This window comes from Esox lucius, chromosome 13, assembly GCF_011004845.1.
Source record: "Esox lucius isolate fEsoLuc1 chromosome 13, fEsoLuc1.pri, whole genome shotgun sequence".
Taxonomy (NCBI): Eukaryota; Metazoa; Chordata; class Actinopteri; order Esociformes; family Esocidae; genus Esox; species Esox lucius.
The window spans coordinates 21,311,427-21,324,550 of NC_047581.1; the positions used below are offsets into that span (position 1 = coordinate 21,311,427).

The 13,124-nt window shown below is 45.3% G+C and overlaps 1 protein-coding gene across 1 annotated transcript; it reads left to right on the forward strand.

The window, feature by feature from the left end:
• Window positions 1–201: 201 nt before the first annotated feature.
• Window positions 202–12,444, forward strand: erap2 (endoplasmic reticulum aminopeptidase 2). Its single transcript, XM_010865758.3, has 20 exons — window positions 202–280; window positions 1,116–1,664; window positions 1,778–1,947; window positions 2,067–2,205; window positions 2,290–2,424; window positions 2,964–3,084; window positions 3,635–3,789; window positions 6,801–6,914; window positions 7,044–7,175; window positions 7,324–7,455; window positions 7,546–7,614; window positions 7,781–7,950; window positions 8,050–8,129; window positions 9,198–9,381; window positions 9,485–9,641; window positions 9,774–9,958; window positions 10,511–10,672; window positions 10,753–10,893; window positions 11,066–11,147; window positions 12,106–12,444. Exons 2-20 carry the CDS (start codon window positions 1,332–1,334, stop codon window positions 12,250–12,252), a joined length of 2,808 nt encoding a protein of 935 aa, XP_010864060.3. The 5' UTR covers window positions 202–280; window positions 1,116–1,331; the 3' UTR covers window positions 12,253–12,444.
• The last annotated feature ends 680 nt before the right edge of the window (window positions 12,445–13,124 follow it).

Consider the following 13,124-nt stretch of genomic DNA (forward strand, 5'->3'; position numbering starts at 1 on the left):
TACAGTCCCAACATCAGCTTGGCACTGATACATTTTCAGTCCCAATATAAACCTGGAACATCAGGGTTGGAACGATAAAAAAGGAAAACATTACAAAAAGCAAGGTCACACACACACACACACACTCACACACACACACACACACACACACACACACACACACACACACACACAGCAGCTGTACTCGCGAGGACATGAAGAGGGGCGGGAGCATGAAACAGAAAATGAAAGCTGTCAGTGGAGACAAAGGGCGGGGGAAGGATAATGCAGCTCCAATGAGGTAAAATAATATATACATGGAATTCTATACTGTCACCCAACTCAGGGGGCAGCTGTGGAGCTAGGGCAACATGACTGCTCTATGGTAATGGTGCAGAACTTAATGAAATCAAAAAAGGGATTTAAGCGATTGTTGACTGTGTGCGTCTCTATGTGTCTACCCGTTTGAACTGAGCAACAGTGTCAGATTACAAGGATATCCTTGTCTGTCTTTAGTCTGCTCGAATAGCCAGGGTTCTCCAAGCTGTTCTCTTCTACTGAGCATGCTGGTTGGTGACATGTAACACACTGGGCGGGCTGGTTGGTGACATGTAACACACTGGGCGGGCTGGTTGGTGACATGTAACACACTGGGCGGGCTGGTTGGTGACATGTAACACACTGGGCGGGCTGGTTGGTGACATGTAACACACTGGGCGGGCTGGTTGGTGACATGTAACACACTGGGCATGCTGGTTGGTGACATGTAACACACTGAGCGGGCTGGTTGGTGACATGTAACACACTGGGCATGCTGGTTGGTGACATGTAACACACTGAGCGGGCTGGTTGGTGACATGTAACACACTGAGCGGGCTGGTTGGTGACATGTAACACACTGGGCGGGCTGGTTGGTGACATGTAACACACTGGGCGGGCTGGTTGGGCTGTAAACACGTACAGCATCGCAAACAGTAGAATCAACAGCAATTTGTCAAAGAAACTGGAATTTAATTTGTTCAGCTTCAGACAGAATGAATAAAACAAACTTATGTTTCATCCCTGTGTGTGTAAGAATGTATATTAATAATTGTTGTTAAAAATGTAAATACAATTATTCTCCTGTCTTCCTGCAGGTTGAAGAAAGACCTGCTGGACGTTTGCAGATAACTTACACCAGCCCGTTACCCTAGTTAGGCTACACTCCTTCTGGATTGTAACAATCAACAGCCATCCTCCCTGATGTTTCTCTACATTCCAAAAACCAACTGATTACTGCTGTCAAAAGGGTTCTTTATTACACTAACCTATATAGGAAATCCTTATCCTTACAGTGCAACATTCCCAACATTATGGTCTGGGTCAGATTGGTGGTTCTGGGCTTGTTGTCTCTGGCTATCCCCCTACAGGCGTCTGAGCCCCCCAACCCCACCGCGGGGCCGCCTCCCCTGGATACGGGTAGCCTCTCATTTCCTTGGAGCCGCCTCCGTCTTCCTGGTTACATTGTTCCGCTCCACTACCACCTTGTGCTCCACCCTAACCTCACCACGCTCAGCTACACCGGCACCGTCCGTATAGAGCTCCGGGTTGAGAACAATACCAACTGGGTCGTGCTGCACAGCAACAGGCTCCGCATCACTTGGGCGACAGTGCTGGACCAGAACCTGGCTCCCCTGTCGGACCGGGTAGGCTTCCCTCTAAACGCTCAACTGTCCTCCTCAGACTCTTAACAGCGTCGGTACTCCTGCCTCGCGGGTCCGTATGATGACTGTGTGTCTTCTGGTCTGTGTGTACCCAGGCGCTCCCAGTGCTTCACCATCCTACCCATGAGCAGGCAGCCGTCTTTTCTCCCAAAATACTCAGCTGTGGGCAGAAGTACTTTCTGTTTCTGGAGTTCGAGGCGGAGCTAGAAGAAGGCTTCTACGGCTTCTACAAGAGCAGCTACAGAACAAGTAGCGGAGAGACACGGTGCTGAGTGTTCACATGTGATGTGTTCAGTTGAAGGGCAATATGGAACTGCCTTTTCCTCTCCATCGGGGAGAAAGGCTGCCCATCCCCCCTTCATCGTTTGCCTTCTACCTGTACAGGATCCTGGCCTCCACTCATTTTGAGCCGACAAGTGCTCGGACGGCGTTCCCCTGTTTCGATGAGCCGAGCTTCAAGGCTAACTACACCATCAGTATCAGGAGAAGCCCAGCACACACTGCCCTGTCTAACATGCCTGTGGTGAGTGCACACACGCCATGGTGGAGATGTGTGACCACGTGGTGGCAGGTGGGTCACAGTGTATCTTGTGGGTTTCCCCTCTAGGAGAAGACCGTGGTCTTGGATGACGTCCTAGTGGAGGATCGTTTCACTGCGAGCGTGAGGATGAGCTCATACCTGGTGGCCTTTATTGTGTGTGACTTCAGTTCTGTCAGCGAAACGACGGCCTCTGGCGTCAAGGTAGGTACTGGTGTCGAGCGCCAACGTCGGTCAACTACTCGCTGATATCAACGCTCTTTACAACGCCCTCAGGATGAGGATGTCACTGGAATTCAAAGAGATTGTATTTACAGTATGACAGTGAAAGGATACAGTCTACCCTCTCAACATAACGGTGGTAACACCAGTCAGTCGATTCTTCTAAGCTGCCACCCCTGCGGTCATCAAGGTCACCATCGAGAGAGATAGCTTAACTCTCCCTACTTTATATTGTTTTCCCATCAAATCATATAAAAAGCAGCTGCCCTTGTTTAGGCGAAGTCCCTTTGACTTGATGTGAAGGATTTTCTTAACATTCTGCGTTAGGGGTCGATTTTAGGTCTTCTCACTTCCCCCATGAGTTTTAAGCACTACAGAATTGAAGGTGTTTGTTTCTGTAGAGGCACCTCTGCCAGCCAGCTCCCTCATCCAACCTCTTGCCAGGGTCCTTGACCCTACAAACAAGTGTGAGTGTATACATACAGTATGTATAATTTCATATCACTGTAATAATCTTTCAGGTGTCTGTCTATGCTGCTCCTGACAAATTGCAGCAGACCCATTATGCCCTGAAGGCTGCAGTCAAACTACTGGAGTTCTACGAGGAATACTTTAATATCAACTACCCACTGCCTAAACAAGGTAACCACAGGGATGACCAGGACCACTGACATAGTTCAGTTCAGCCAAGTCAAGTCCAAGTCCAATTCACTGACACCTGTGTGTTTCTTGACCAGGCAAAGGATAGCTAACTTGAAAACTGGGTATGGCTTAAGTGGGTAATAAGGAATAGATTCACCAGTACGATGTATGTACATGGCTGCCTTCCTGTCTATCTGTGCCCCCCTCTGCTGATGTGGGCTCTGTGTGTCTGGTGCCTGGAAACCACAACTGAACCCAACTACTCTGAACATTCACTGTCACTTATATTATAGGTGACCTCAGTGTTCATGATGACCATCTTGAAATTACCAAGCTCCTTGAAAAACACACTGTTTTAAAAATTTGTTGTAACCATGCCTAAATGTGATTCAGCCTACCTCAGACATATCGTAATCCAAATGATGATCCCAATCAAAACGTAGCCTAGGAGTCCTGGACAGAACCCTACATTACTAACCAGGGCCCAGTCAATTGCTGAAGTATGGTAATCATTCTGAACTAGATGCCTGCCTCTCTCCGTCCCCTCCAGACCTGGTGGCCATCCCAGACTTCCAGTCTGGAGCGATGGAGAACTGGGGTCTGATCACCTTCAGAGAGACCAGCCTGCTTTATGACCCGGCCACCTCCACAGGCTCTGATAGGCTCTGGGTTACCAAAGTAATTGCCCATGAGCTCGCCCACCAGGTGAGATCTGACAGAACAAAGTTCATTGTATTCAATAAGATATAGCAGGGGCCAGGCAGGCACGTGCACAGATAAGGCTCAACCAGTGCACACGTCACTCACTCCAACACATCATCCGACCATGTGAGCCAACAGCTCCGCCCACTTATTCTGATTCTGCCCGTGCCCTTCGGAAAGGTCTGTGCATGGTACTGATATCAAGTTAAGCGTTGTCATAGACCTCTGGATTCCTCACAAAGTTGAGCTGCACCGGAATGCAAATGTAACTTCTCATAGCAAATGGATCTGTTGACATTGTCCTGTCCCAATGTCCCACTCCTACCCCCCGTGTAAAACGATTGTCCACAACCTTGTCCTTTATTTCCACAGAGTAGAGAATATACTTGGTGATGTGCTTCGGGGTCCCTGCTATTGTGAAAATAGCAATGCCGACTGTTTTGAGTACAAGCTAGGACCCAGTATCTCTATTCCTGTGTTGTTTAGAAATAGAAGAAACCGTGAGCATGCAACCCATAAAGTAAACTTGTCTAGTCTGTTAACTGTAACACATCACCCTACTAGTCCAGGAACCCTTAAAAAATCTATTAAGCTGGCTTTACTTAATATCAGATCTCTCGACAACAAATCATTCTTGGTAAATGACATTATAATATCCTACAACCTAGATTTTATGTTTCTCACTGAAACGTGGCTAACAGAAGATTGTAGTGCTGCAATTCTTAATGAGACAGCAGCCGAAAAATGTGGCTATATGAATATGTGTCGAAATGATAGGAAAGGAGGAGGAGTGGCTGCCCTATTCAAAGATACATTTCAGTGCAAAGAAAATACACTTGGTAATTTTGTTTATTTTGAATACCTCTGTTTTACATTGAAGGGCACATTTTATTGATGATTTTGCTGAATACTCTGTGTTATATCAGTTGATTATAACTTGTTTATTATTACAGGGGATTTTAACATCCATATAGATAATAGTACAGGCAATATTGCCAAATAACTTTTTGCACAAGTTGACACTATCTCTTCAACAATAAGTGCTGAGTCAGTTGATGTACTCCTGGATAATTTTAATGCCAAAATATTGAATGTCATGGATCGTGTTGCACCGGAAAAGGTAAAGAAAACTATGAGCAAACAGAAAACACCATGGAGAACCACCATGATGGTAAGAGCCCTGAAAAGAGAATGTAGGAAAGCGGAACGTAAGTGGAGGAAAACTAAACTTCAAATTCACTATGACATCTATAAACAAAGCCTTGGTAGCTTCAACAATGAGTTACGCAGGGCCAGACAGCAACATTTATCAGGAATGATCAACAAGAATATCAACAATACCTGCACTCTATTTGTCACGGTCGACAAGCATACAAACACAATAAAGCAGACAGCATCAGAACTCATGTCCACTGTGAAATGTAAAGAATTTGCGTGAAAAAACGATAAGTATTAGACGGAACATATACACAGTCTAACAAGGACTTTGTACTGTCACCACGACCACCAAGACATAACTTGGTTATTATGTCACATTTTAATACAATCCCTAGAAGAAACAGTTCGACATCTTAAAGCTTCCACTTGCTGTCTCGACAAACTCCCATCAGACTTAAAAAAATAATAATGTAGCTCTATAACAATGGACCTACAGAAAATAGTTAATAGCTCTCTGATAAAATAACAGTTCTGGTTCTATTAGATCTCTGTGCAGCATTTGACACTGTAGATCATATAACACTTATAGATAGGCTGGAAAATTGGGTAGGACTCTCTGAGACAGTCCTTGATTGGTTCAGATCTTATCTAGATGGCCGGACTTACTTTGTCACCATTGGTAATCGTGAATCTGATAGGGTTGCTATGACATGCGGAGTTCCACAGGGATCAGTTTTCGGACCGCTTCTGTTCAATCTCTATATGCTACTTCTGGGTTCTACAAATTCTACAAAACAACAACATTAACTACCACAGCTATGCCGATGATACTCACATATATATGGCTCTCGAACCGTATGACAACAGCTCAATAGACTCTCAGTGTCACTGTATAGAGCACATAAGTACCTGGATGAACCAAAATTGTGAGATTACTGTGTTTGGCAACAAAAATAAAAGAACAAGTATTAGAAAAGAGCTGAATTCTCTGTCCCTTACAACCAGGGATCAAGTGCGTAATCTTGGTGTTCTGATAGACTGAGATCTCATGTTCACCAGTCATATCAAAGTGGTCACCAAAACAGCATTCTATCATCTAAAAAATATAGCCAGAATCAAAGGCTTGGTGTCCCAAAAAGAAAAGAGAAGCTCATCCATGCTTTTATCTCTAGTAGGTTTGACTACTGTAATGGCCTCTTAACTGGGCTCCCGAAAAAAAACAGCTGCAGCTCATTCAGAATGCTGCTGCTAGAATGTTAACCAGAGAGAACCAAGAGAACAGAGCACATCACTCCGGTTCTTAAATCTTAGCATTGGCTTCAAGTCAGTTACAGAATAGATTTCAAAATGGTGCTTTTAGTTTATAAATCTCTGAATGGTTTAGGACCCGAATACGTTTGAAGAATATAAACCGAGCAACTTAGATCCATGAACACAGGTCAGCTAGTAGAGCCCAGAGTCCAAACTAAACATGGAGAAGCTGCATTTAGCACTTGTGCTGTAAACAACTGGAATAAACTACCAGAAGATCTTAGTCGTGCCCCAAACGTATACATTTTTTGATCCAGTTTAAACACTTCTCTTTTTACGTGCCTATGACTGAGCACCTAACCCCAACCACACTTAGCCTTATAGCTTCCTATGTTTTTATCCCATTTTTAATCTGTATATGTTTTCTTATGGTATTTTTGTTTTATTATGATGTTTTTATTTGTTTTGATGTTTTCATTTGAGTATTTGTTTTTATGTTATTGTACTTTCATATATTTTTCTTTGTGAAAGCACATTCGATGTATGAATTGTGTTATATAAATACATTTGCTTGCTTGCGTGCTTCTCTTCTATCTGTCTGTCAGTGGTTTGGGAACCTGGTGACCATGGAGTGGTGGAATGACATCTGGTTGAATGAGGGTTTTGCCAACTACATGGAATACATCTCAGTAGAGGCCACATACCCCGAACTCCAAGTGGTATGATGCTGTTACTAATGTGTTATAGACACCCATATTCAATGTTCAAAGTATGACTGTTGACATGGTCTAGACATTTCCCTGATGGATATTCCTGTTTAAAACGAGCAATTTCTTTTTATCTCTCAGGAGGACTACCTTCTGAACACCTGCTTCGCTGCAATTAGTCAAGACTCTCTAAACTCCTCCCGCCCCATCTCCAGTGCGGCTGAAAGCCCTACACAGATTAAAGAGATGTTTGACACAATGTCCTACAATAAGGTTATATACTTTAGCTTTTATCAATCCTGTATTTACCTCAAGAGAGGATGTAAGGACACGGTACTGGATCAGGGCCCTGGTAGAAGAAGAAAGGACACAGTTGGGTCAGAGCCCCGGTCTTGATGTGTTGTGTTGTTGTGTCCTCCAGGGAGCATGTGTCCTGCACATGCTCAGACAGTATATGACTGACAAAGTGTTCCAGAGTGGAATTGTGCGTTACCTTCGGAGGTACATTTACGGTAATGCACGCAACCAAGACCTGTGGGACAGCTTGGCCAACGTGCGTACAAACATCAAACTAGACGCAATTTATTGAACCCATTAGCTTGCTGTGGTGTGTAAATTAAAGCTGCTGTGTTGTTTTTCTCAGACCTGTTCAGAAGATGACTTCACCTCAGATGAACACTGCTACAACCGCAGACAGGCAGCTAAGAACAAAGTAAACACACCTTCTACTGTACATCTTCACATAAAAAAAATGACCAACTGTCTGAGCAATATATGTTCTATATTCATGTGCTTTTTAAACAGTGTGTGATGTTTACCTGTGGGTGTGGTTTTGATGTGTGTGTGTGTGTGTGTGTTTGTCTGTGTGTGTATGTCAGTATGTTGGAGAGCACCTGGACCTGACGACCATGATGAACACCTGGATCCTGCAGAAGGGTGTCCCCTTGGTAACGGTTGCTAGGCAGGGGTCTCGTCTGTTGCTTAAACAGGAGAGGTTCCTGAGGACTACACATCCCTCAGATCCAGCTTGGCCCGGTCTGCAGCAGGGGTACACAAACAACCACACACCCACACACACACACACAGATGATACACACAACACACAGTTATATATGTGCAACTGATCCTCCCCCTTTCTGTGTGTTAGGTACCTGTGGCACATCCCTCTGACATACAGGACTGACAGCTCACCTAGCATCCATAGACACCTACTGACCACCCCGACAGGTAAGACACCTACTGACCACCCTGACAGGTAAGACACCTACTGACCACCCCGACAGGTGAGACACCTACTGACCTCCCCGACTGGTAAGACACCTACTGACCACCCTGACAGGTAAGACACCTACTGACCAACCCGACAGGTAAGACACCTACTGACCACCCCGAAACATAAGACACCCAGACACCAACTGACCACATTGACAAGGAAGACACCTACTGACCACACTGACACGTAAGACACCCAGACACCAACTGACCACATTGACAAGGAAGACACCAACTGACCACATTGAAAAGGAAGACACCTACCGACCACACTGACAGGTAAGACACCCAGACACCAACTGACCACATTGACAAGGAAGACACCAACTGACCACATTGACAAGGAAGACACCTACTGACCACACTGACAGGTAAGACACCCAGACACCAACTGACCACATTGACAAGGAAGACACCTACTGACCACATTGACAAGGAAGACACCTACTGACCACACTGACAGGTAAGACACCCAGACACCAACTGACCACATTGACAAGGAAGACACCTACTGACCACACTGACAGGTAAGACACCCAGACACCAACTGACCACATTGACAAGGAAGACACCAACTGACCACATTGACAAGGAAGACACCTACTGACCACACTGACAGGTAAGACACCCAGACACCAACTGACCACATTGACAAGGAAGACACCAACTGACCACATTGACAAGGAAGACAACTACTGACCACACTGACAGGTAAGACACCCAGACACCAACTGACCACATTGACAAGGAAGACACCTACTGACCACATTGACAAGGAAGACACCTACTGACCACACTGACAGGTAAGACACCCAGACACCAACTGACCACATTGACAAGGAAGACACCAACTGACCACATTGACAAGGAAGACAACTACTGACCACACTGACAGGTAAGACACCCAGACACCAACTGACCACATTGACAAGGAAGACACCAACTGAGCAAACCGACAGGTAAGACACCTACTGAGCACACTGTCTCTCTAATTGATTAGAGCTGCATCTCTCCCCTCCTCAGACAGTGTGGAGGTCGGGGAGGAGGTGGGCTGGGTGAAGGTGAATGTGGACATGGCTGGTTATTATCTGGTCCACTATGATGGTTCAGGATGGGATGTGCTGACTCAACTTCTGAAGGACAACCACACAGCCCTCAGCTACATGGACAGAACACACCTTATTCACAATGCTTTCCAACTTACCACGTAAGAAACCTACAGCACCGCTGTGTGTGTGTGTGTGTGTGTGTGCTTGTGTGTGTAAATATATGAATAGACAACACTGAATATTTTGTTTTGGACAAAAAAGGGCAGGTCGGCTGTCAATCAATAAAGCCTTGGACCTTATTGGTTACCTACAATCAGAGAGTCACACCGTGCCGCTCCTTGAGGGGTTGGCCCATCTGGAAGCCTTCTACAGGATGGTGGAAAGGATTGACATACCTGACATCACACAAAACCTCAGGGTAGGGTACATTCACAAACATGAGCACAAACACAGACAACATCATTCAATTCTTACAGTGGTTTAATTCCATGTTTGACATTGGCTATGTGAGCATGTGTTATGCTGTACTCACCATGTGTGTTTTCTGCAGACATACATCCTGGGGTATTTCCGCAGTGTGATTGATGGTCAGACCTGGAGCGACAAGGGCTCTGTGTCTGAGAGGAGGCTGCGGTCAGAGCTCCTCTCACTGGCCTGCCATCTAGAGCATCGCCCCTGTATGGAGCAGGCCAAGCACCGCTTTACTCGCTGGCTAGATTCAAACAGCACACTCAGGTCTGTCTGTCTCCCTATCTGCAGCTTAAAAGAGTGGCTACATTCCTTCAGCAGTAGTCTTAATAGAAGAACTTAACATTACGACCGTAACCCTGGTCCTCTGATAATATGAGTGACGTATTTCACCATGGAGGATGACCCAAGCTTATTGTGTCAGAGGCTCCTGTTACAATTGAATTTTCATCCTCTGATAAATCATGTTGGTATTCCACTGTGGCAACCATGGGTCACCTGGCCATTCAGCCTGTACACCATGCACCTAGGGTGAAAATGAAAAGTATTAGCAGATTCAATTCACAAACACAGGTTAATATCAAAACAAAAGATGGCTAACATAGGAACATGTCCAGTTATTTGGCTGCTAACAGTCATATCAACATCTAAACAACTCAGCTAGTAATATTTGGTTAAAAGTTTAATGTAATTCAACTGAGCCAATACTTCTACAGCTTCACCGCTGCCCGCGATTGCCTTTTAATTTACTTTCAGACATATGTGTAAATTGCTGCACGTATGTAAATGTAAAATACATGAGATCTGCTGCTCCAACAGGCTGCCGGCAGACGTGACAGAGACAGTGTATTCAATAGGGGCCCAGGAGGACCGAGGATGGGAGGCTTTACTCAACACATACACCCGTTCCCTCTCAGAGACACACAAAGACAAAATTCTCTCTGCCCTGGCCAGTAGCCAAGACACAAACAAACTACACAGGTACAGTATTCCATACTCTGGCAATTCAATTCAATGTCTCTCATGACATTAAGTGTGTGTGTGTTTGCATGTATACCCAGGTTGTTGGAGCTGGGTTTAGAGGGGCACGTGATCCGTACCCAGGACTTGGACTCCGTCATTGTCATGGTAGCCAGGAACCCCAGGGGACATCACCTGGCGTGGAGCTACGTCCAGAAACACTGGAGCACCCTGGTGGAGAAGTATGTGGTAAAGGGGGAAGGGGAGAGGGAAAGAGGGAGACTCAGGTATGACAGAGGGAATAGAAGACAGATGAACCGATAGACTATCCCTAGTGTAAGTAGAAGTAGTAGGTGGGCTATCCCAAAAAACCTGTTGCTATCCTCTGGAGTTTCCCTTCTTTCTTCCCTGCAGGTTCCAACTGGGATCGTTCTCTATTAGGAACATAATCATCGGCACCACAGCCCAGTTCTCCTCCACAGAGGAACTTAGTGAGGTGAGATTACAAATAGATTAGTGGCACCTTGAATTCAATCACTACACTTAGACCCAAGATGTGTAAAATGTCAGTGGTATTGTATGAGTGAAAGAGGGAGTCGGTCCCATAGACCATGGCCATTCTTACCAGGTGTGTCCCCCTAAACCCATGGCCATTCTTACCAGGTGTGTGTCCCATAACCCATGGCCATTCTTACCAGGTGTGTCCCCCTAAACCCATGGCCATTCTTACCAGGTGTGTGTCCCATAACCCATGGCCATTCTTACCAGGTGTGTGTCCCATAACCCATGGCCATTCTTACCAGGTGTGTGTCCCATAACCCATGGCCATTCTTACCAGGTGTGTGTCCCATAACCCATGGCCATTCTTACCAGGTGTGTGTCCCATAACCCATGGCAATTCTTACCAGGTGTGTGTCCCATAACCCATGGCCATTCTTACCAGGTGTGTGTCCCATAACCCATGGCCATTCTTACCAGGTGTGTCCCCCTAAACCCATGGCCATTCTTACCAGGTGTGTCCCCCTAAACCCATGGCCATTCTTACCAGGTGTGTGTCCCATAACCCATGGCCATTCTTACCAGGTGTGTGTCCCATAACCCATGGCCATTCTTACCAGGTGTGTGTCCCATAACCCATGGCCATTCTTACCAGGTGTGTGTCCCATAACCCATGGCCATTCTTACCAGGTGTGTCCCCCTAAACCCATGGCCATTCTTACCAGGTGTGTGTCCCATAACCCATGGCCATTCTTACCAGGTGTGTCCCCCTAAACCCATGGCCATTCTTACCAGGTGTGTCCCCCTAAACCCATGGCCATTCTTACCAGGTGTGTGTCCCATAACCCATGGCCATTCTTACCAGGTGTGTGTCCCATAACCCATGGCCATTCTTACCAGGTGTGTGTCCCATAACCCATGGCCATTCTTACCAGGTGTGTGTGTGTTTTCCCCAGGTGCGTGTTTTTTTTGAGTCAATCCGTAAGCAGGGGTCTCAGCTGAGGGTGATGCAGGTTGCCATGGACAACATACAGAAAAACATCCTCTGGCTGCAAAGAAACCTGGGAACTCTGAGGAGCTGGCTGGACCAAGGGATAGTTTGAAAAAAAGAGTGTGGGGACACACAGGAAGGAGTGTGGGAGATAGGGAAGGAGAGACAATTCTAGAAATGATTCAGTCAGGTTTGGTCAGGTTTTTTTAGGTTACATCAGGGACTGTTTTTGAAATGTTTTTGTTGAATTTTTGTAGAAAGGTTTTTGTTGAATTTGATAATGTTTGAAAATAAAGGGTTCTAAAGTGTTATTCACCGAGCATTAACTAGGCCAGTATCATGTGAAACCACACAGAAAAAAAGCTGATTTAATGAAAACAGTGAAAGGTTGTTCTAAAAATCCACAAACATCTCATTCACTGGATGTGGAACAGAATGAAGCTTGTCACATGAATGACCTAAAACTCATTACATCCTGACAGCCACTAGAGGGGGCCGACAGCATAGAATTGATTATAGAACAGATTTCGCTGAATTGCTAGGAGAGTTTGTGAGATTAGGAGAATCTTAATCCAAAAGATAGACCTTTCTCACCAATCTTGTTCGACAAACTGTATGAATTGGGATGGAGGGAGATGCAATGAAAACCTTAATATCCTCCCCGCTCTAGAAATAGTCAGAAGAAATGATAAGTATAGCTTTCTTCACATGCTGCTGAAACAGCCACATCCTGAAGTTGCACAAAAACAAAAACACAAGCATGCAATTTAGAGGAAACAGAGTTTTAAATTGCAAAAAACATACACTATCCATTTTAAGTATCAAGGACACATTATCTACTGTGCCATAACAAATCAGTTCTCATAATGAACTTTTTGCTATTGCACATTTTCAGACAGATGTTTATGAAGTACTTTGACACACTGACACAGTTTTTTCAGGCTTCCATCTCTACAATAAGTAGCTAGCTGTCTGCGGTAAAGG

Coding starts and splice junctions, on each gene's coding strand:
- erap2 (XM_010865758.3), top strand. CDS start 1,332: ATGGTCTGGGTCAGATTGGTGGTTCTGGGCTTGTTGTCTCTGGCTATC. Junction 3,085..3,634: donor CTACCCACTGCCTAAACAAG/GTAACCACAGGG, acceptor CGTCCCCTCCAG/ACCTGGTGGCCATCCCAGAC. Junction 6,915..7,043: donor CATACCCCGAACTCCAAGTG/GTATGATGCTGT, acceptor TTTATCTCTCAG/GAGGACTACCTTCTGAACAC.